The sequence below is a fragment of the Salmo trutta genome, chromosome 37 (assembly GCF_901001165.1).
Source record: "Salmo trutta chromosome 37, fSalTru1.1, whole genome shotgun sequence".
NCBI classification, from domain to species: domain Eukaryota; kingdom Metazoa; phylum Chordata; class Actinopteri; order Salmoniformes; family Salmonidae; genus Salmo; species Salmo trutta.
This window is the reverse complement of record NC_042993.1, coordinates 17939514-17961819: the sequence shown is the minus strand read 5'-3', so window position 1 is coordinate 17961819 and position 22306 is coordinate 17939514. Positions and strand designations below refer to the sequence as shown.

At 44.3% G+C, this 22306-nt stretch overlaps 1 protein-coding gene across 8 annotated transcripts in view; it reads left to right on the top strand.

Moving 5' to 3' along the window:
* Positions 1-22306, top strand: part of LOC115176846 (dynein heavy chain 5, axonemal) — a 63756-nt gene that overhangs the window by 8661 nt on the left and 32789 nt on the right. For 3 of the 8 annotated variants that reach the window (XM_029737183.1, XM_029737179.1, XM_029737187.1), the window contains exons 4-35: positions 128-285; positions 757-975; positions 2997-3134; positions 3341-3517; positions 3778-3891; positions 4150-4257; positions 4548-4670; positions 4915-5130; positions 5360-5386; positions 7839-7946; positions 8054-8139; positions 8257-8578; positions 8979-9185; positions 9432-9603; positions 9902-10047; positions 10365-10530; positions 10809-11066; positions 11251-11447; positions 11911-12147; positions 12368-12569; positions 14983-15218; positions 16070-16288; positions 16802-16864; positions 17108-17346; positions 17481-17721; positions 17937-18136; positions 18532-18685; positions 18931-19094; positions 19767-19923; positions 20579-20791; positions 21209-21433; positions 21725-21897. In XM_029737183.1, the coding sequence (XP_029593043.1) occupies positions 128-285; positions 757-975; positions 2997-3134; positions 3341-3517; positions 3778-3891; positions 4150-4257; positions 4548-4670; positions 4915-5130; positions 5360-5386; positions 7839-7946; positions 8054-8139; positions 8257-8578; positions 8979-9185; positions 9432-9603; positions 9902-10047; positions 10365-10530; positions 10809-11066; positions 11251-11447; positions 11911-12147; positions 12368-12569; positions 14983-15218; positions 16070-16288; positions 16802-16864; positions 17108-17346; positions 17481-17721; positions 17937-18136; positions 18532-18685; positions 18931-19094; positions 19767-19923; positions 20579-20791; positions 21209-21433; positions 21725-21897 (5665 nt within the window). The remainder of the gene's footprint in view (positions 1-127; positions 286-756; positions 976-2996; positions 3135-3340; positions 3518-3777; positions 3892-4149; positions 4258-4547; positions 4671-4914; positions 5131-5359; positions 5387-7838; positions 7947-8053; positions 8140-8256; positions 8579-8978; positions 9186-9431; positions 9604-9901; positions 10048-10364; positions 10531-10808; positions 11067-11250; positions 11448-11910; positions 12148-12367; positions 12570-14982; positions 15219-16069; positions 16289-16801; positions 16865-17107; positions 17347-17480; positions 17722-17936; positions 18137-18531; positions 18686-18930; positions 19095-19766; positions 19924-20578; positions 20792-21208; positions 21434-21724; positions 21898-22306) is intronic. The other 5 variants (XM_029737184.1, XM_029737182.1, XM_029737181.1 and 2 more) reach the window with 5 other exon arrangements.

Below are 22306 nucleotides of genomic sequence, written 5' to 3'. Positions count from 1 at the left end.
CAGTTAATAGCAGAGTTACAGCTCAAAGACAAAGATGCTGAATCTTGCAAGCCTTGAGTAATGTATCTTACCCTTCTTCCGGTCGTAAAGATGATATAGTGGGTAACTGCTTTGTTTGTCTCCCTAGCAGCAGCATCAGCAGCAGCAGCTGTCTTGGCCCCCAACCGGAGTAAGAAGGCCAAGGTGTTTGTCACTGAGGGCAAAGATGAGGCTCTGACTGGTGTCTGTGTGTTCTTCACAAGAGCCAATCCATCCAAGGCTATCACCTCTGAGAATGTTCACAGGGTGAGTCTCCACCTTACTATCCAACACAAGGCTCTCTAAACCCTGTTCCTGGAGAGCTACTGTCCTGTAGGGTTTTCACCCCAACCCTAATCTAACACATCTGATTCTAATAATTATCTGATTGATAAACTGAATCAGATTAGTTACAACTGGGATTGGATTGAAAACCTACAGCAGGGTAGCTCTCCAGGAACTGGGTGGGATAACCATGATCCAACACATAGTCGGCATTGTACATTTGATCAATATTTATATGTCTAAAGGCTTAAACAATGTTCGTATAACAATGTTCTTATCATTCATAACACTATTTAACCTTGCATTCAGGCAAACTGCTTAAAGAGTTTAAGGCTTAAAACACACAATGTTAGTAACAGTATGACACGTCAGCCCAATCCTTGCTTCTAAAAAGGTGTCATCCCCTGGCCTACTGTGTGGTCATGTCTATTTAAAGTTCTCTGGCCCTGGTAGGAGGTGAATTTCAACATGCTGGACACCACAGAGGTAGGCCTGCTTAAAAGTGTGGAGCAGATGCTGTCTGAGATCTTCATACCCAGCCTGAAGAAGATGGACCATGGCTGGGGAGAGCTGGCCAGTCCACAGGCCCAGTCAGTTAAACAGGAATTCATCAGCTCACTGGACAGCTTTGTGTCTGTGCTGGCCGGGGCGCAGGAGAGCCTGCAGGAGAAGGTAGGTGACGTGCATGCTCAACAGACCTGGCTTCAAATACTATTTCAAATATCTAAATTACTTTCACATGCATTTCAAAGTACAGTGGCAAGAAAAAGTATGTGAACCCTTTGGAAATACCTGGATTTCTGCAAAAATTGGTCATAAAATTTGATCTGATCTTCATCTAGGTCACAACAATAGACAATCACAGTCTGCTAACAATTATATGTTTTCATGTCATTATTGAACACGTCATGTAAACATTCACAGTGCAGGGTGGAAAAAGTATGTGAACCCTTGGATTTAATAACTGGTTGACCCTCCTTTGGCAGCAATAACCTCAACCAAACGTTTTCTGTAGTTGCGGATCAGACCTGCACAGGTCAGAAGGAATTTTGGACCATTCCTCTTTACAAAACTGTTTCAGTTCAGCAATATTCTTGGGATGTCTGGTGTGAACTGCTCTCTTGAGGTCATGCCAAAGCATCTCAATCGGGTTGAGGTCAGGACTCTGACTGGGTCACTCCGGAAGGCGTATTTTCTTCTGTTGAAGTCATTCTGTTGTTGATTTACTTCTGTCTTTAGGGTTGTTGTCCTGTTGCATCACCTAACTTCTGTTGAGCTTCAATTGGCGGACAGACAGCCTAACATTCTCCTGCAAAATGTCTTGATAAACTTGGGAATTCATTTTTCCGTCGATGATAGCAAGCTGTCCAGGCCCTGAGGCAGCAAAGCAGCCCCAAACCATGATGCTCCCTCCACAATACTTTACAGTTGGGATGAGGTTTTGATGTTGGTGGGCTGTGCCTTTTTTCCTCCACACGTAGTGTTGTGTGTTCCTTCCAAACAACTCAACTTTAGTTTCATCTGTCCATAGAATATTTTGGAACATCCAGGTGCACTTTTGCAAACTTCTGATGTGCAGCAATGGGTTTTTTTGGACAGCAGGGGCTTCTTTCATGGAGTCCTCCCATGAACACCATTCTTGTTTAGTGTTTTAGGTATCGTAGACTCGTCAACAGAGATGTTAGCATGTTCCAGAGAAGTCTTTAGCTGACACTCTAGGATTCTTCTTAACCTCGTTGAGCATTCTGCACTGTGCTCTTGCAGTCATCTTTGCAGGACGGCCACTCCTAGGGAGAGTAGCAACAGTGCTGAACTTTCTCCATTTATAGACAATTTGTCTTACCGTGGACTGATGCACTTCAAGGCTTTTAGAGATACTTTTGTAACCCTTTCCAGCTTTATGCAAGTCAACAATTCTTAATCTTTTGTCTTCTGAGATCTCTTTTGTTCGAGGCATGGTTCACATCTGGCAATGTTTCTTGTGAATAGCAAACTCAGATTTTATTAGTGTTTTTTATAGGGCAAGGCAGCTCTAACCAACATCCAGGTTAGCTGACTCCTGACTCCAATTAGCTTTTGGAGAAGTCATTGGACTTGGGGTTCCCAACCTACACGGTTTCCCAACCTACACTGTGAATGTTTAAATGGTGTATTCAATATAAACAAGAAAATACGATCATTTGTGTGTTATTAGTTTAAGCACACTAAGTTTGTCTATTGTTGTGACTTAGATGAGTTGATGAATTGATGACCAATTTATGCAGAAATCCAGGTAATTCCAAAGGGTTCACATACTTTTTCTCGCCACTGTAATTATTCAGATGTTTTATTTGAAAAGACAAGTAGTTGAATATTGGAATGTATTTGGAAAACTCAAATACACTGACTCAAATACACTCCCATGTATTTAACCCAGGTATTTGAAAATAATATTTGATATAAGTATTTTCAAATACTTTCAAAAAGTATGCTATTTATAGAAAATTATTTGAAAATACTTTAAACTAATTCCAATAGATGTAGTTTGATTTGGGCCACATTATTTGAAAATACTCAAATACACAGAAAATAAGTATTTAAATAACAAATAATCAAATACACACACACACACACACACACACACACACACACACACACACACACACGCTTATAAAAAAAAACATACAATTGATATCATTAATCATTTAATTTAGGTGAATCTAAAAGAGTGTGACGAATTTGACCTGAAGACACTGAAAGGCCCGTCTGACTACATTGCTGTGGCTAACAGCACAGAGGCAACAGAGAAGATAGAGGCCTGTATGAAAGTGTGGATCAAACAGATTGAACAGGTAAAATAGAATGAACCTCAATAGCATCATGCACACCTTTCCCCTCCATGGACCTGTTTTATTGTGAGTGGAGGTGTGTGTTCAATATTGTAAATACAATACAACTTTATTTATCCTCTCAGGGGAAATTACATTAAGATCCACCACATCTAATACAGTTTACAGATATCGCATTCCCCAATCAGCAGTGATTGTGTTGCATCCAGGTGCTGGCTGAGAGTGACCAGCTGAGGAAGGAGGCAGATGACCTGGGGCCGCGGGCCGAGCTGGACCACTGGAAGAAACGTATGTCCCGCTTCAACTACCTCCTGGACCAGCTCAAGAGCCCCAATGTCAAGGCTGTCCTGGGCGTTCTCATGATGGCCAAGTCCAAACTCATCAAGGTGAGCAAGCTGTTACACCATGTCCTCCGTAACACAGGAGTAGATGTTAAAGGCCTGCTAATAAAATGTTCATATATCAATTTCGATTTTTGCTACTTGAGACTCGTTCGTGGGAGCCAGTCACATAAAAAAATAAAAAATAAAGCACTCCTCTATGCTTACTGAACATGGCTCTCATATCTGAATTCAGTTGGTGTTTTCTGTATTACTGTAGCAGAATAGGTACAGTGCATGTTTGATGACTGTATCTGTCCCACCAGTCCTGGCGAGAGCTGGACACCAGGATCACTGACTCAGCCAACGAGGCCAAGGACAATGTGAAGTACCTCTACACTCTGGAGAAGTTCTGTGACCCGCTCTACAACAGTGACCCTGTGAGAGACTAATATTGTATACAGTTTTAAATATAACAACGAATTTTCCGCTAAGATTTACTAACTACAGATTTACATAGTTTGCCATTTTCCCGGACACAGATTATGCTTAATCCTGGACTAAGAAGAACTCTCAATTAAAAACCTTTTAGTCCAGAACTAAGCTTAATCTGTGAAACCGATCCTCTATGTTTATCGATCTTAATGGATTTGAAAACTCATCATTGTATGATTGTATTGATTGCTAAATGAACGCAGGTGTCGATGGTGGAGGCCATTCCAGGCCTGATCAACGCCATCCGGATGATCCACAGTATCTCCCGCTACTACAACACCTCAGAAAAGATCACCTCCCTGTTTGTCAAGGTCATTATTGCCAAGATAGTGTATTTAACCACCAAGAAGAAGAGGTGACTGTAAATCTCGCTCACAATTAAAAGCTGCCGAATGAATTACATTTAATCATTAGGAGTGTATTGAAATCAATCTTGTCAATTCTTCTTTGATGTTCATGGTGCATTTGGCCGCACCACCTGGTCTCATGTTAGCTGAAGTGCTGTCTACCTCCCTCCCAAACCTGTTAACCAGTCATCCCATCGAGGTTACTCATTAGAGTGGCACGTGTATCCTTTTTCTTCTGTATCTCCATGTCTTAGGTTACCAACCAGATGATTACAGCATGTAAGGCTTACATCACCAACAACGGTTCTGCATCCATATGGGACCAGCCTCAGGGTGTTGTAGCTGAGAAACTGAAAGCTGCTATCCACCTAAACCAGGTACTGCTTTCAACACAGTTTAACCAGATCATTTAAAATATTGTGCTAAATCAAGGAACAAAGAAATGAACTTTTTGAAAGTACAGGCCCTTAAGAGCTTTAATCTATAAAATAATCTATTATATCTAGTGTAATACCACCACATCCTTTACGCACTTCTCACAAATGAACTATTTTACAGTGTAACTTCCTTTCCATGCTCCTCCAATTACTTTTCATCTGGATCCCATCTATCTCATTATAGGAGTACCAGAAGTGCTTCCACAAGACCAAGGAGAAGCTGGAGCAGAGTCCCTCCGAGAGGCAGTTTGATTTCAGTGAGATGTACATCTTTGGGAAGTTTGAGACGTTCCAACGACGCCTCTACAAGATCCTCAACATGTTCAGCTCCATCACTACTTACTCAGCCCTACAGGACTCCAAGATAGAAGGCCTGGAAACTATGGCAACCACTTTTCAGGTACACGGTCGGGAGATTAGAATACTTTGTAGACGTTACCTTTTTAGATGTTACCCTTTTAGACGTTATCTTTTTAAATGTTACCTTTTTAAACGTTACCTTTTTAGACGTTATCTTTTTAAATGTTACCTTTTTAGACGTTACCTTTTTAGACGTTACCTTTTTAGATGTTTTTCCTTGCAACTGTAGTAATGTTATATCTGCTCTTTCTATTGCTTCCGCTGGACAGACTGCAGAAATGCAGGGGAAATGGGAGGTAACTTTTGCCACAAGTTTTTTTGTCCTTGTTTTTGTCCATCAGTGCATGCCTCATCATCATTATCATCAACACTACCAAGCATACAGCCATACTAAACTCCTAACTGTCTCTCTGAAAGAGCTGTGGACCCCTACAAATCAGCCTGGCTAGACAATCTGGACCCTCTCTTTCTAAAATTATCCGCCGCAATTGTTGCAACCCCTATTACTAGCCTGTTCAACCTCGCTTTCGTATCGTCTGAGATCCCTAAAGATTGGAAAGCTGCAGCGGTCATCCCCCTCTTCAAAGGGGGTGACACTAGACCCAAACTGTTACAGACCTATATCTATCCTACCCTGCCTTTCTAAAGTCTTCGAAAGCCAAGTTAACTGACCATTTCGAATCCCACCGAACCTTCTCTTCTATGCAGTCTGGTTTCCAAGCTGGTCATGGGTGGACCTCAGCCACGCTCAAGGTCCTAAACGATATCATAACCACCATCGATAAAATACAATACTGTGCTGCCATCTTCATTGACCTGGCCAAGGCTTTCGACTCTGTCAATCACAGCATTCTTATTGGCAGACTCAACAGCCTTGGTTTCTCAAATGACTGCCTCGCCTGATTCACTAACTACTTCTCAGATAGAGTTCAGTGTGTCAAATCGGAGGGCCTGTTGTCCGGACCTCTGGCAGTCTCTATGGGGGTGCCACAGGGTTCAATTCTCGGGCCGACTCTTTTCTCTGTATACATCAATGATGTCGCTCTTGCTACTGGTGACTCTCTGATCCACCTCTACGCAGACGACACCATTCTGTATACTTCTGGCCCTTCTTTGGACACTATGTTAACAAACCTCCAGACAAGCTTCAATGCCATACAACACTCCTTCTGTGGCCTCCAACTGCTCTTAAATGCAAGCAAAACGAAATGCATGCTCTTCAACCGATCGCTGCCCGCACCCGCCCGCCCATCAAGCATCACTACTCTGGACGGTTCTGACTTAGAATATGTGGACAACTACAAATATCTAGGTGTCTGGTTAGACTGTAAACTCTCCTTCCAGACATTAAGTATGTCTAATCCAAAATTAAATCTAGAATCGGCTTCCTATTTCGCAACAAAGCATCCTTCACTCATGCTGTCAAACATACCCTCGCAAAACGGACTATCCTACCGATCCTTGACTTCGGCGATGTCATTTACAAAATAGCCTCCAACACTCTACTCAGCAAATTGGATGTAGTCTACACAGTGCCATCCGTTTTGTCGCCAAAGCCCCATAGACTACCCACCACTGCAAACTGTATGCTCTCGTTGGCTGGCCCTCACTTCATATTCGTTGCCAAACCCACTGGCTCCAGGTCATCTATAAGTATTTGCTAGCTAAAGCCCTGCCTTATCTCAGCTCACTGGTCACCATAGTTGCAACCACCCATAGCACGCGCTCCAGCAGGTATATTTCACTGGTCACCCCCAAAGCCAACTCCTCCTTTGGCCGCCTTTCCTTCCAGTTCTCTGCTGCCAATGACTGGAACGAATTGCAAAAATCACTGAAGCTGGAGACTTATATCTCCCTCACTAACTTTAAGCATCAACTGTCAACTACTCATCAACTACCGATCATTGCACCTGTACATAGTCCATCTGTAAATAGCCCACCCAACTACCTCATCCCCATATTTTTTTCTTCTTCTCCTTTGCACCCCAGTATCTCTACTTGCACATTCATCTTCTGCACATCTATCACTCCAGTGTTTAATTGCTAAATTGTAATTATTTCGCCACTATGGCCTATTTATTGCCTTACCTCCCTAATCTTACTACATTTGCACACACTAGACTTTTCTATTGTGTTATTGACTGTACGTTTATTTATCCCATGTGTAACTCTTGAGAACTTGTTCTCAACTGGCCTACCTGGTTAAATAAAGGTTAAATAAAAAAAAAATTAAATGTAAAAAATTAATGATCAGGAGCCATTTCACAAAGTAAAAAGTAATATATGTTACTCATCATATAATGTGTCCTCAATTTATTTGATTGCGTTGAACTTAGTATTCATTTTAATGAGCAGAAGCTGATCCATTACTAAGTCCTGATGGCCTTTTGTGGAAGTTGACAATTTGTTCACAGGAGCCAGAATATACATATTTTATGGTAAGCTCCTCATTGGAGAAATTACTGCTATTTTATACACTGCCTTTCATCTCTGCCATTGTAGATGGAGGATCTTTAAATAGGGATGGTGTCCAGCCAGAAGCTGCATGTCATCATCATTCTGCATTCTATATTATGTGGCCTTCTACTCTGATTAAAAGGAAATTAAACCCAACAGTCTCACAACATTCAACGGAAGCATTGTTGACAGTCTTTTGGCTTTGGTTTGATTGAATACAGACACAAGAATTGATCAAAGCCTCAAGAGCTTTGGAAAGAATGGAAAAAAGAACCTGTCTTTTATTTTCAGAGCATTGTATTGAGCATGAAGAAAAAGCACTACAGTTTCCTTGATCAGAGAAGAACAGACTTTGATCAAGACTATGATGAGTTTTGTAAAAATACCACAGAGTTGCATGTAAGTTTACACTTAATAACAAACTTACCAGTAAATCATAACACAACATATCTAAATAATCTCATAATTTACTTGCACAATTGTTTGTTGTGTTCATTTGCTTTCAGAATCAGCTGAAGACCTTCATGGATAACACTTTCGATAAGATTCAAAACACAGAGAGGGCTTTGAATGTACTGAAGAAATTTGAAAGGTACCGTTATTTCAGTCCACCTCTATTTCAAACCAACCTTTAATTAATTTCAGTCCTTTTAACAGCCATTTCATTCATTCTCCATTTGATATCAAAATCTCCCCTTACATCACCAAGACTGGGCATTCCAGACCTGGGCATCGATGATAAGTACCAGCAGATCCTTCAGAACTATGGGAGAGACATAGAGATGGTGTCCCGTAACTACACCAAGCAGAAGATGGATCCTCCCATTGGCCGGGACCTGCCCCCGGTAGCCGGTAAGATCCTGTGGGCCCGCCAGCTGTACCGGAGGATCCAGGAACCTATGGATCTGTTTCAGGAACACCCTGGGGTGCTGGCTACACCCGAGGCCAAACGCATCATCAGGAACTACAACAGGGTGGCCAGGGTGCTGCTAGAGTTTGAGATGATCTACCACAGTGGATGGATGAAGCAGGTGATCTTAAAGGAAAAACTGATTCTAATCAGCATTCCTACTCTGAGATGCTTGATACGGTGTACTGGCTGGACCTATACTCCAGTAGCATAGCAGCGTTAACTGTTACTGTTATTAATGCTGATCTGTACCTTATCTGTAGCCTGGTCCCAGATCTGTTTGTGCTGTCGTAGTTGGCAAGACTGATATTACTTTTGATTTACTTGTTGATTTCCCCACAGACATACTGTAGATGACTCATATCACTCATACACTCTCTTGCTCTCCCTCTCTCTCGCTCTCTCGCTTGCTCTCTCCCTCTCTCTCTTGCTCTCTCCCTCTCTCTCATCTCTCTCACACTCTTGCTGTCTCTCTCCATTTCTCTCTTTCGCTCTCTCTCTCACACTTTCGCACTCCCCAGATCGAGGAGGTCAGACTGGGCCTCCAGGCCTCTTTACTAGTCAAATGTCCCGATACGGGGGAGCTGTTTGTCAACTTTGACCCCCAGATCCTGACTCAGATAAGGGAGACAGACTGCATGACCAGGATGAGGCTGGAGATTCCTCCCTTTGCAGCCATCTTACAGCAGAAACAAGATGCCCTCAAGAAGAACTACAACAAGCTGCAGGTACACTAGGTTTTCCATGATGCCTTTTGATCAACTGAAGCATATTGAGCATGATACTGTATCTTTAAAAAGCTTTACATACACTCAACGACAGTTGAGTTGAGTAGAAAGTCCTATGGGATGGGATTTAGTCAGTAGAACCTTAATGCGAAGATTAGAAAACATTATAAGGGTGAAGACATTATAACGGCAGGCATTAAGTAAAGTGTTATTACTAATTTCTCTATTTCTGACGCCCATCCACAGCTGGTTCTGACGGAGAACGCCAGGGTCCGGGCTAAGATCCAGAGTGCCTTTGGGCAACTGGTGACGCCTCATGTTGCTAAGGTGGACGAAGCTATTCTGCCAGGCCTGACCTCCCTTAACTGGACCTCACTGAACATTGAGAAATACCTCAGCCGCATCAACAGTGCTCTCAGTATGTAACCATGTCCAATCTAACCTTGTCAGCACTGTACCGTGCTCTGTCAAAGCACCATGCTATAAAACGGCAGAACAATCTCACCACAACAACCAGAACAGTTAGCACACCTAAACTTTGACGTCATTTGATCACAGCTAATTGTGCCAGATCAACTCATGTCAAATATCCCATTGGAAAAAGTTATATCTGCTGTCCCAGTGAGCAAAGCTGATTGTAACTGCTGTTTCCTTGTGACCCACTGGTGACACCGTGGTGCTGTGTATGACCTCTGACCTGTAACCTGTGTGTCCAGTGGACCTGGAGCTGCTGATGGACAGAGTGAATGACCTGGTGGAGTTCAGGATAGACGCTGTGCTGCAGGAGATGAGTGGAGCCACACTGTGGGTTCTGCCCCTGGAGGAACCTTTCAGCTGTGAAGAGTTCGTTCAGACCACCAGGGTAAACAAAGAATCCCTCTGTATTATGTGTTTTACACATACACTACCGTTCAAAAGTTTGGGGTCACTTAGAAATGCCCTTGTTTTTGAAAGAAAGGCACATTTTTCGTCCATTAAAATAACCTCAAATGGATCGGAAATACAGTGTAAACATTGTTAATGTTGTAAATGACTACTGTAGCTGGAAACGGCTGAGTTCAGTTGGTCAGGTGTGGTGGCTAGTTGGAACAAAATCGTGCAGTACCTGCAGCACTCCAGGAACAGGGTTGCCTACCCCTGATATAGGCTAATGTACTTTCTTCTGTTATGTCATGGTAGGAGCTGTGTATAAAGGGAGCTCTGAGTCTCCACGCCAAGAGTTCCCTGGTGGAGGAGGCAACCAACGAGCTCATCAACATGCTGCTGGAGTTTGAACTGAACAAGGAGGGGGAGGAGGAACTTCTAGAGGAGAGCAGGACTGATATGGACCAAGTGGAGAGTGAAGGTACTGTAACCTACAGTTTTAACTGTGATAATCATGATGCAGCAAAACTCAAACAGAGAGTGATAACAGGGTCAGCAAAATACAAGGGAAAGGGTACAATAGCAAAACGATTGTTCAGGTGCACAAAGACTGACTGTTACAGACTGAAAATGAGAAAGTGTGCGTGCCTGTGTCCATGCCTGCGTGCCTGTGTCCATGCCTGCGTGCCTGTGTCCATGCCTGCGTGCGTGGTGCATGTGCATGCAGGTGTAGTCACGTCTGTTTATGTCTCTTCCCAGGGGAGGAGGAGGGTAAGTCAGAGGGTCGCATCAACCTGCTGTCTCGTAACACCACGGCGGCGAGTACCACGGGCCCCCCGTCTCCCCTGGTGAAGAGGAAGAAGAAGAGAGACCTGCTGGAGGTGATGAAGGAGGAGGCTCAAGAGCTTCTGTCCCACTTCAACCACCGTAACATGGACGCCCTGCTGAGGCTCACACGCAACACCCTGGAGACCCTCCGCAAACGCATCCACGCCTCCTCACTACTGCACTTCCTGGGTAAATTCCATTAATCCACTGTATTTATAAAGCCAATTTTACATCGTCAGTTGTCACAAAATTGTAACAAAATGCCTCCTTTGAGCTCCACCCTTTAGATGTTGGAGTAAGGTGGGGCTGTCTAAAAGGGCAGGGTTTCCCATTCCATTTCTCCCTACTTCAATGCCGCCCCATCTCCCCACAGCAGAGAGTGATTCCCCCAGCCGTCTGAAGGGCAGTGGTCAGCAGCCTATCTTCAGGACCAGTGTGACCCTGTCCATCCCCAACATCGCCATGGTCCCAGCCCTGGATGAGGTCCAGCAGGCTCTGAACCGGGCTGTGGAGTGTGTGGTCAGTGTCAGCAAAGGAGTCGGCCAGTGGAGCAAGGAGAGGATCTCCAAGGTGGGCTTGCGGTGGCTTAAAGCTCCAATGCAGTAGTTTTAATCTCAATATCAAATAATTTCTGGGTAACAATTAAGTACCTTACTGTGATTGTTTCAATTAAAATTGTCAAAAAGAAAAAAAAATGGCTTCTTAGCAAAGAGTAATTTCTCATTAAAGAATTTGCTAGGACTGTCTTGGAGTGGTGAGGGGAGAACTGAAAAGTAGCTGTTATTGCCAGGTCAAAACTCAAACCCACCAAAACAGGCGGAAATGTCAGGCAGTCTTTTCAAACAGCTCGTACATTAAAACGGCAATATCATCATTTTCATAGTATTCCAACCTCATAGTGTGGAAATATATATAAAACACATTCACATCAAATGTTTGACTTTAACATGTCTGTGACATCTGCACTATCATGAGATTAAGGTTTTAGTTAGTCTTAAAACAAAGATGAATTATTCTGTTCATGCCAACACAGAGGAAGATGAGTGAGAGACGCATGGCTGCTCTGAGACAGGACAGGAGTGACAGTGAGTCAGAGGATGGAGAGACCACCTACAGGAGCCTGGCTGACGGCAGTACCTCAGACATCTCTGCCTCTGTGACCCAGGCCATACCCTACCAGGCCAGGAACTACTACAAGAGTGTGTCTGAGAACAAGGAGATCATCAAGCTGGTGTCTGTGCTCAGCACCTCCATCAACTCTACCAAGAAGGTACATGCAGGTGTACACACAAAAATAAAAAGTTTGTTTCTCCTGTTTTCCTAACGTTCTGACCTTAATGTGTCAAATTCTAACTATTTTGTGTTTGATACTGACACCTATCCCCTAAGATGTTGATGTGAATATGATACCTAAATCAAATCAAATCAACTAAATTCAAACTTTATTGAAAGTGCATTTAAGACCTGGCTATTGTTTTGTTGTTGGCCAGGAGGTGATGAATGCTTTGGACCGCTTCAGACGTTACCACCACATCTGGAGGAAGGAGCGAGAGGACACCATCCAGAAGTTCAGCCAGGGCAGCCCTCTGCTGTCTGAGTTTGAGTCTCAGATCCTCTACTACAAAGACCTGGAGCTGGAGATCAACGCTGAGCCTGAGTACATCACTGTGGGAGCTCTGGCCCTCTATACAGGTAGAGTACATCACTGTGGGAGCTCTGGCCCTCTATACAGGTAGAGTACATCCCCATAGGAGCTCTGGCCCTCTATACAGGTAGAGTACATCACTGTAGGAGCTCTGGCCCTCTATACAGGTAGAGTACATCCCTGTAGGAGCTCTGGCCCTCTATACAGGTAGAGTACATCCCTGTAGGAGCTCTGGCCCTCTATACAGATAGAGTACATCTCTGGCCCTCTATACAGGTAGAATACATCCCTGTAGGAACTTTGGCCCTCTATACAGGTAGAGTACATCACTGTAGGAGCTCTGGCCCTCTATACAGGTAGAGTACATCACTGTAGGAGCTCTGGCCCTCTATACAGGTAGAGTACATCACTGTAGGAGCTCTGGCCCTCTATACAGGTAGAGTACATCACTGTAGGAGCTCTGGCCCTCTATACAGGTAGAGTACATCCCTGTAGGAGCTCTGGCCCTCTATACAGGTAGAGTACATCCCTGTAGGAGCTCTGGCCCTCTATACAGGTAGAGTACATCACTGTGGGAGCTCTGGCCCTCTATACAGGTAGAGTACATCACTGTAGGAGCTCTGGCCCTCTATACAGGTAGAGTACATCACTGTGGGAGCTCTGGCCCTCTATACAGGTAGAGTACATCACTGTAGGAGCTCTGGCCCTCTATACAGGTAGAGTACATCACTGTAGGAGCTCTGGCCCTCTATACAGGTAGAGTACATCACTGTAGGAGCTCTGGCCCTCTATACAGGTAGAGTACATCACTGTAGGAGCTCTGGCCCTCTATACAGGTAGAGTACATCCCTGTAGGAGCTCTGGCCCTCTATACAGGTAGAGTACATCACTGTAGGAGCTCTGGCCCTCTATACAGGTAGAGTACATCACTGTAGGAGCTCTGGCCCTCCATACAGGTATAGTATATCACTGTAGGAGCTCTGGCCCTCCATACAGGTAGAATACATCCCTGTAGGAGCTCTGGCCCTCCATACAGGTACCTAGCAGTGGGAAGTAGGGGTGCTTAGGGTGCTGCAGCACCCCCTGAACAATCTAAACATCTCAAATAAAATACAGGTAACTGTAGACTGACCTGTAACTCGCTACAACATTCTCCCCGTTATGTGACATTTTGGGCTTTTTTCACTGCTGATCCCCTGCATTAACCTCACAAGACAACCCTGCCAAATATGATTGCACATGTTCTTATTAGTATTTCACAATACTGTTATTTCATTTTTCAACACTGTGTAACCCTCTCACCAGGCTTGAATTTGACTCTCACGATATTAATTTACGTAGAGTATCTCAACAGCATGGGATGCTAGGTGAGAAGGACATCTCCAATAAGAATCCCTATTTTAAACTATCTAGGGTGATGACAAATAGGGTTTTAACTTCAGATGGAATGATTATAGATTTTTGTTATTGTATAAGGATATACTTTCCCATGCATTAAATTCAATTGAAACAGTAAATGACTCCACCAATGCAACATACATAAGATTCAAGATGTGTATTATTACATTTTCAAAGCACCACATCAAAACAAATAAAGATAATAAACCCCAATGAGTCATGCACAACCCATGTCCAAATTATTTCAAGCTTGCTTAACCCGTTGGCGCGCGTTGGAGCTCAACAACAAAAAATTGTAAATCCAGAAGCACCCCACCGTTGTGGTTACTCACTACTCGTAGATATTCCCTCAGTGAAGTATGGCAGTTCCTTGCAGGTTTCCTCACAAGATCCACAGCAAGCACAGCTATCAATGCAGACAGTACTCTTTAGCAGTAACCGATATCCCATGGAAACATGAACTCGTTAATCTTCCCCAAGCTATTGTCTCTCGGTTTCACACGATGCTAGGCTAACCTCAAGGCTGTCAAATACCTCCACGATGAGACGGTAGCTTCGGTCTTTCTTAACAAAATTATAACAACTGTCTTATAAAATAAAATCGGTATTTCCTTTCAAGACTCGGTAGGTATTGGTTTTGTTTTATTTTTATCGTCTTCTTTTATAATTTTTTTTCACGAACGGTCATAATGTAATGTCCATCCTTTTCTCAACGTCTATCTTCCTCTCTTTTTTTCCCAGGCCTCCCGTTACCAGGTAAACGCTCCCATTGGAAACAGCTTAAAAAGCGACCTATTGGTCAAAACCAACCTATTCACTTATACATTAAAGAAATATTTCTTCAAAAGAAATGCATTAACAACATTACAATTCGGGAGCAATTCAATCACCTTTTCAATATAATACCAATTAATTATAACAAATAAACTCAATACTTGGTTCTAACAAGAATAAACTCAATACTTGGTTCTAACAAGAATATTACAACTGCATGAATATCTGGTTATTATCAGACCAATATCTGGTTATTATCAGACTAATATCTGATTTGTTGTTGAACAGCTGACCTGAAGATGGCCCTGACTGCGGAGACTAAGAGCTGGATGGTGGACTATGGCCTGCACTGTAACAGGAAGTACCGGACAGATATGGAGAACATCTTCACGTTAGTGGACGAGGCGGCAAAGAAATTGAACCGACCAATCAAAGACTTGGACGACATCCGCATCGCCATGGCATCGCTGAAGGAGATCAGAGAGCAGCAGATCTCCATTGACTTCCAAGTGGGACCTATAGAGGTAGGGAACACAAATGCACACTTCTTTCAGAGAGACAGTGGTGGAAAAAGTACACAATTGTCATATTTGAGTAAAAGTATAGCTACCTTAATAGAAAGTAACTCAAGTAAAAGTGAAAGTAAGCCAGTAAAATACTACCTGAGTAAGTCTAAAAGTATTTGGTTTTAAATATACTTAAGTATCAAAAGTAAAAGAATAAATAATAAAACATTCCTTATATTAAGCAAAGCAGACAGCACCATTTTCTTGTTTTTAAAATGTATGGCTAGCCAGGGGCACACTCCAACACTCAGACATTATTTACAAAATATGCTTTTGTGTTTAGTGAGTCTGCCAGGCCAGAGGGAGTAGGGATGACCATGTGTTCTCTTGATAAGTGTTTGAATTGGACCATTTTCCTGTCCTGCTAAGCATTCAAAATGTATCGGGTACTTTTGTTTGTCAGGGAAAAAAGTACAATATTTTCTTTAGGAATGTAGTGGAGTAAAAGTCCAAGTTGTCGAAAATACAGTACAGATACCCCAAAAAACGACTTAAGTAGTACTTTAAAGTATTTTTACTTAAGTACTTTACACTACTGCAGAGAGATACTCTATGAATAATTCACTGAGACTATTTGCAATGTCCACTTACATTCAGTAGGAGGCAAATCTTAATTCCCACCTAAGTCAAATTACTACTTAGTCAGGCAGTGGTATCAATGGGGGAAAATTCAACTTAGGTGGAAGTTAGGATTTGCCCATAGTTTGATTAAGTCCTTGCAGTCTGTATTTGGTTGTGAGAAGACACTGGTGATCTGTGTTGTATTATGTGTCTGTTCAGTGCTGTGCATTCCCCTTTCCCTTTCCTAGGAGTCCTATGCCATGCTCCATAAGTACGGCCTGGTAGTGGCGAAGGAGGAGGCAGAGAAGGTGGACACGCTGCGCTACACCTGGGAGAAGCTGCTGGCCCGCAGCACAGAGGTCCAGAATGAGCTGGTGTCCCTGCAGCCCAACTTCAGAGGAGAGCTCATAGACAACGTGCAGACGTTCGTGGAGGACTGTGGACACTTCTATCAGGACTATGACAAGGTTCAGACACGTCTCACAGCTCGTTCTAGCTCTTACCCACAGCTACACCTAACACCAACGCTGTCTAGGTCTTACTCACAGCTACACCTAACACCAAGACTGTCTAGGTCTTACTCACAGCTACACCTAACACAAAGGTTGTCTAGGTCCTACTCACAGCTACACCTAACACCAAGACTGTCTAGGTCTTACTCACAGCTACACCTAACACCAAGACTGTCTAGGTCTTAATCACAGCTACACCTAACACCAAGACTGTCTAGGTCCTACTCACAGCTACACCTAATACCAAGACTGTCTAGGTCTTACTCACAGCTACACCTAACACCAAGGCTGTCTAGGTCTTACTCACAGCTACACCTAACACCAAGGCTGTCTAGGTCTTACTCACAGCTACACCTAACACCAAGGCTGTCTAGGTCTTAGACATTTCTATTTCTATTACAGTTAACTTGGCACGCTCTAAATAAGACTGCTAGCTAATTGCTGACGCAGGCTGTGTTTCATTCCCAGGACGGTCCCATGGTTGTTGGACTGGCTCCCCAAGACGCTAGTGACAGACTCATCATGTTCCAGGTGAGTACAGTGTGCATCTTCAAGAGAGGAATCTACAGTATATACTACTCTGCGGCACTTCATTTAAGTTGATACATTCACAGAGGTTTTCATTCACATGTTCTATGTTCTATGTGTGTTGCATAGTTTTGGAAATTATATATGTGACCATTAATGCACTTTACTGTCATGTGACCATTCATGCACTTTACTGTCATGTGACCATTCATGTACTTTACTTAACTTTTCGTTTCGTTTGGTTAGAATCGCTTTGACAACCTGTTCCGTAAGTACATCACCTACACTGGTGGAGAGGAGCTGTTTGGCCTGCCTGTGACCCAACACCCTCAGCTGCTGGAGATCAGGAGACAGCTCACCCTCCTCCAGAAGCTCTATGGACTCTACAACAGTGTCATCGACACCGTCAACGGCTACTATGACATCCTCTGGGCCGACATCCACATAGACAGGATCAATAACGAACTTCTTGACTTCCAGACGCGGTAAGGAAACCAAACTACAACCCAGACCATGAGAGACATTTACACAGAACTCATTGAGGAATAATCTCGTTGAGGATTTACATTTCCAAAAGGAAGTTACTAGATGTTCTTGTTTTTGTACCCCCCATTTCCAGTTGTCGCAAGCTTCCCCGTGCCCTGAAAGAGTGGAAGGCATTCCTTGACCTGAAGAAAAGTATAGATGAGTTCAACGAGTGTTGCCCCCTACTGGAACTGATGACCAACAAGGCCATGATGACACGTCACTGGAAGAGAATCACCGAGGTGACAGGACACAGCTTCGAGGTGGAGACGGACACCTTCAAGCTGCGCAACATCATGGAAGCTCCGCTCCTCAAATGCAAAGAGGAAATTGAGGTGATTATGGATTTTTGTTGCTGTTGTTGGTGCTGAAACCCGGGTAGGAACCAGGTAATTGATTATCTATAGCCGTACAACTACCGGTACTCCACTCACCATAACTATTCTGTACTGTAAATTGAGGGTAGAAAAAAAGGTTTGACCTCAATGGGGCAACTTGGATAAACAAAGGTCAAATATAGATAAATGTGGTTTGAACTCCCGCTGGGCAGGATATTTGCATCAGTGCAGTGAAGGAGAGGGACATTGAGCAGAAGCTGAAGCAGGTGATTTCTGAGTGGGACAACAAGACGTTCACCTTCGCCAACTTCAAGACGCGAGGGGAGCTGCTGCTGAGGGGCGACAGCACCGCTGAGATCATTACTAACATGGAGGACAGCCTCATGGTGCTGGGATCACTCATGAGCAACAGGTTAGACTAGAGACCTATGCACAAATGACTTAGCCTGGAAATCTAGACTGATTTCTGCTTCATGTTTGTTAACAATAGTTAAATGTAGCCTAATTGGGGAGAACTGGCTCGTGGTAATGACTGGAGTGGAATCAGTGGAATGGTATCAAACACATGGTTTCCAGGTGTTTGATGCCATTCCATTTGCGCCGTTCCAGCCATTATTATGAGCCCCCTCAGCAGCCTCCATTGTATTTCAGCATCCAGTTGACTTGTCATCTAGAGTTCAACAGTTGTGTTGTTTGTGTTTAGACAGTTGTGTTTAGACTGGGGGTGCTATGCATTGTACAGACTTTTAGTGTTTGTGTACTGTAGTAGTCAATGCTTGACTCAGATGATGACTTGGTGTTCCACAGGTACAACACGCCATTCAAGGCCCAGATCCAGAAATGGGTTCAGAACCTTTCCAATACCACTGACATCATAGAGAACTGGATGACTGTCCAGAACCTGTGGATCTACCTCGAGGCTGTGTTCGTGGGTGGGGACATAGCCAAACAGCTACCCAAGGTAAGAACCAATACATTGACTTTTCATCTGAAAACATGTCTTTAACCTTACGCTTTTAATCAAATTTATTTATAAAGCCCTTCTTACATCAGCTGATGTCACAAAGTAAAGTGCTGGGGTTCCACAATTTCTGGAACTTTTACAGTGCCCTGGTTTTTCAGAAATCACATTTTTTGGGGGGGAAAACCCAGGAACGTTTTGCAAATTTAGAAATGACAATCTAGTCTGAATCATCTGAATGACAGGAGGCGAAACGTTTCTCCAACATCGACAAGTCCTGGGTGAAGATCATGACGCGGGTCCATGAGATGCCCAACGTGGTGCAGTCATGTGTGGGGGACGAGACCATGGGACAGCTGTTGCCTCACCTGCTGGAACAACTGGAGATCTGTCAGAAGTCTCTCACTGGGTAAGTTTATCTGAATATCTATCAGAAGTTTCTCACTGGGTGAGTCTTTCTGGAGGTTTGCCAGAGAAGTCTCTTGGTAAGTCTGTCTGGAGGTCTGTCAGAAGTCTCTGGGTGAGTCTGCCTGGAGGTCTGTCAGAAGTCTCTGGGTGAGTCTACCTGGATGTCTGTCAGAAGTCTTTGGGTGAGTCTGCCTGGAGGTCTGTCAGAAGTCTCTGGGTGAGTCTGCCTGGAGGTCTGTCAGAAGTCTCTGGGTGAGTCTGCCTGGAGGTCTGTCAGAAGTCTCTGGGTGAGTCTGCCTGGAGGTCTGTGAGAAGTCTCTTGGTAAGTCTGTCGGAGGTCTGTCAGAAATCTCTGGATAAGTCTGTCTGGAGGTCTGTCAGAAATCTCTGGATAAGTCTGTCTGGAGGTCTGTCAGAAGTCTCTCACTGGGTAGGCCTATACTTATACTTTGAATTTGTTTTAAATAGTTGAATTGAAAGTATTCATGTACCAGTATGACACCTTCCAAGTTTGCCTGCATTGTACATTGGTAGCTTGATGATGTGTACTAAACTAGTATTATTTTTAACCCTTTTTTAGGGGGTAGATCAGCTTTAATATTGTGGATAGAGTGTAGCTTCTGGCTATCCAGTTTTCAACCCTTGGTTGTGTGTGTGATTGTGTGACTGATAGGTACTTGGAGAAGAAGCGTCTGCTGTTCCCTCGGTTCTTCTTTGTGTCTGACCCGGCCCTGCTGGAGATTCTGGGCCAAGCCTCGGACTCCCACACCATCCAGGCCCACTTGCTCAACGTCTTTGACAACATTAAATGTGTCCGCTTCCATGACAAGGTACGGTAACGCACAGACAGACATATAAAAAAGAAAATTCTACAATTATCTACTATTTTTTTCAATTTTTACTACTATTAGTAGTATCTGTCCTTCTGCAATAGTAACTACCCCAGATTCAGCAACATCAATAGTATCTGCCCTTGGGCCTCCCGAGTGGCGCGGTGGTCTAAGGCACTGCATCGCAGTGCTAGCTGTGCCACCAGAGATTCTGGGCTCGAGTCCAGGCTCTGTCACAGCCGGCCGCGACCGGGAGGCCCATGGGGCGGCGCATAATTGGCCCAGCGTCGTCCGGGTTAGGGAGGGTTTGGCCGGCAGGGATATCCTTGTCTCATCGCGCACTAGTGACTCCTGTGGCGGGCCGGGCGCAGTGCACGCTGACACGGTCGCCAGGTGTACGGTGTTTTCTCCGACACATTGGTGCGGCTGGCTTCCGGGTTGGATGGGCATTGTGTCAAGAAGCAGTGCGGCTTGGTTGGGTTGTGTTTCGGAGGACGCATGGCCCTCGACCTTCGACCTATCAGTCCATACAGGAGTTGCAGCGATGAGACAAGACTGTAACTACTACCAATTGGATACCACGTAATTGGGGAGAAAAAAGGGGTGAAAAATAAAATGTTTTTGTTTGTTTGTATCTGCCCTTCTGTCTCCACAGATGTACGACCGGATCCTGGCCATCTCGTCCAGGGAGGGGGAGACGGTAGAGCTGGATCGGCCGGTGACGGCTGAAGGGAATGTGGAGGTCTGGCTCAACGCCCTGCTGAAGGAATCCCAGAGGTCTCTTCACCTGGTCATCAGACAGGCTGTCCTGGCCATCCAGGACTCAGGCTTCCAGCTCATTGAGTTCCTGGACTCTTTCCCTGCTCAGGTGGGGAGACATGGGATACATCCTAAATGCCACCCTATTACATAGTCCACTACTTTTGACCCAGGTCCTGTTCAAAAGTAGTGCACTATATAGGGAATAGGCTGCAATTTGTGACACAGTCCTGGTCTTGGGGTCATCATTCATTCTCTTTTTTATAATGGGATAGATTACCTTAACCTTGACCTTCGAGCAACAGCCTTGTAGTTAGACTTCCCCATGCCTATGTTTCATTACCTGATCAGGGATTCCTGCTTTTCTGAAATTATCCTCCATTAATACATAACTGAAACTGATCTACACACTAGCCAAATTCCATACATTCCTGATTTTATACATTGTCCTGATTACATCCCTGATTGATAGGAAGACATCGAAGCCAGGAAAGATGACTTTATGTCCTCTCTTCCTGACAACCAGGTTGGTCTGCTGGGAGTCCAGATGATCTGGACCAGAGACTCAGAGGAGGCCCTGACCAACGCCCGCTACGACCGTAAGATCATGCCCAAGACCAACCAGTTCTTCCTGGAGCTTCTCAACACCCTGATAGACATGACCACTAAAGACCTGGCCTCAATGGAGCGGGCCAAGTATGAGACACTCATAACCATCCATGTACACCAGAGGGACATCTTTGATGACCTGGTGAGTGGACTGGAATCGCAAACTGACTCGGTGGCTAAAATAGTACTTCAACCCCAAAGGTCCCTTTCAGTGTATAAACTGAAGGTAATAATAGCTGTTGTGTAACATATTTGTGAACTTTTGGCAAGCTGTTCCACCAAATATTTTCTGATTAGGGCGTGGTAGAGTCTGAGAATATCAATTTGAGTTTCCCCTGCTATTCAAATCACATTTGCGGTTTTAGGAATTTCATAGGCTTTGGCAATGCTTTGTTTCCAGAATGGTTTCTCTTTCCCCCTGCTCTCCCCTCAGTGTCGGCTGCATATCAAAAGCCCTACAGACTTTGAGTGGCTGAAGCAGTGTCGTTTCTACTTCAATGAGGATTCTGACAAGATGATCATCAACATGACTGACGTAGGCTTCATCTATCAGAATGAGTTCCTGGGCTGCACTGACAGACTGGTCATCACCCCTCTCACTGACAGGTAGGGACTAACTAGTCATCACCCCTCTGACTGACAGGTAGGGACTAACTTGTCATCACCCCTCTCACTGACAGGTAGGGACTAACTAGTCATCACCCCTCTCACTGACAGGTAGGGACTAACTAGTCATCACCCCTCTGACTGACAGGTAGGGACTAACTAGTCATCACCCCTCTCACTGACAGGTAGGGACTAACTAGTCATCACCCCTCTGACTGACAGGTAGGGACTAACTAGTCATCACCCCTCTCACTGACAGGTAGGGACTAACTAGTCATCACCGCTCTCACTGACAGGTAGGGACTAACTAGTCATCACCCCTCTCACTGACAGGTAGGGACTAGGAAGTGGCTCCACCTCCACTCTAATAGCTTAACCAGTTCTCATGCATTTTGGGCTAAAAGGGCAC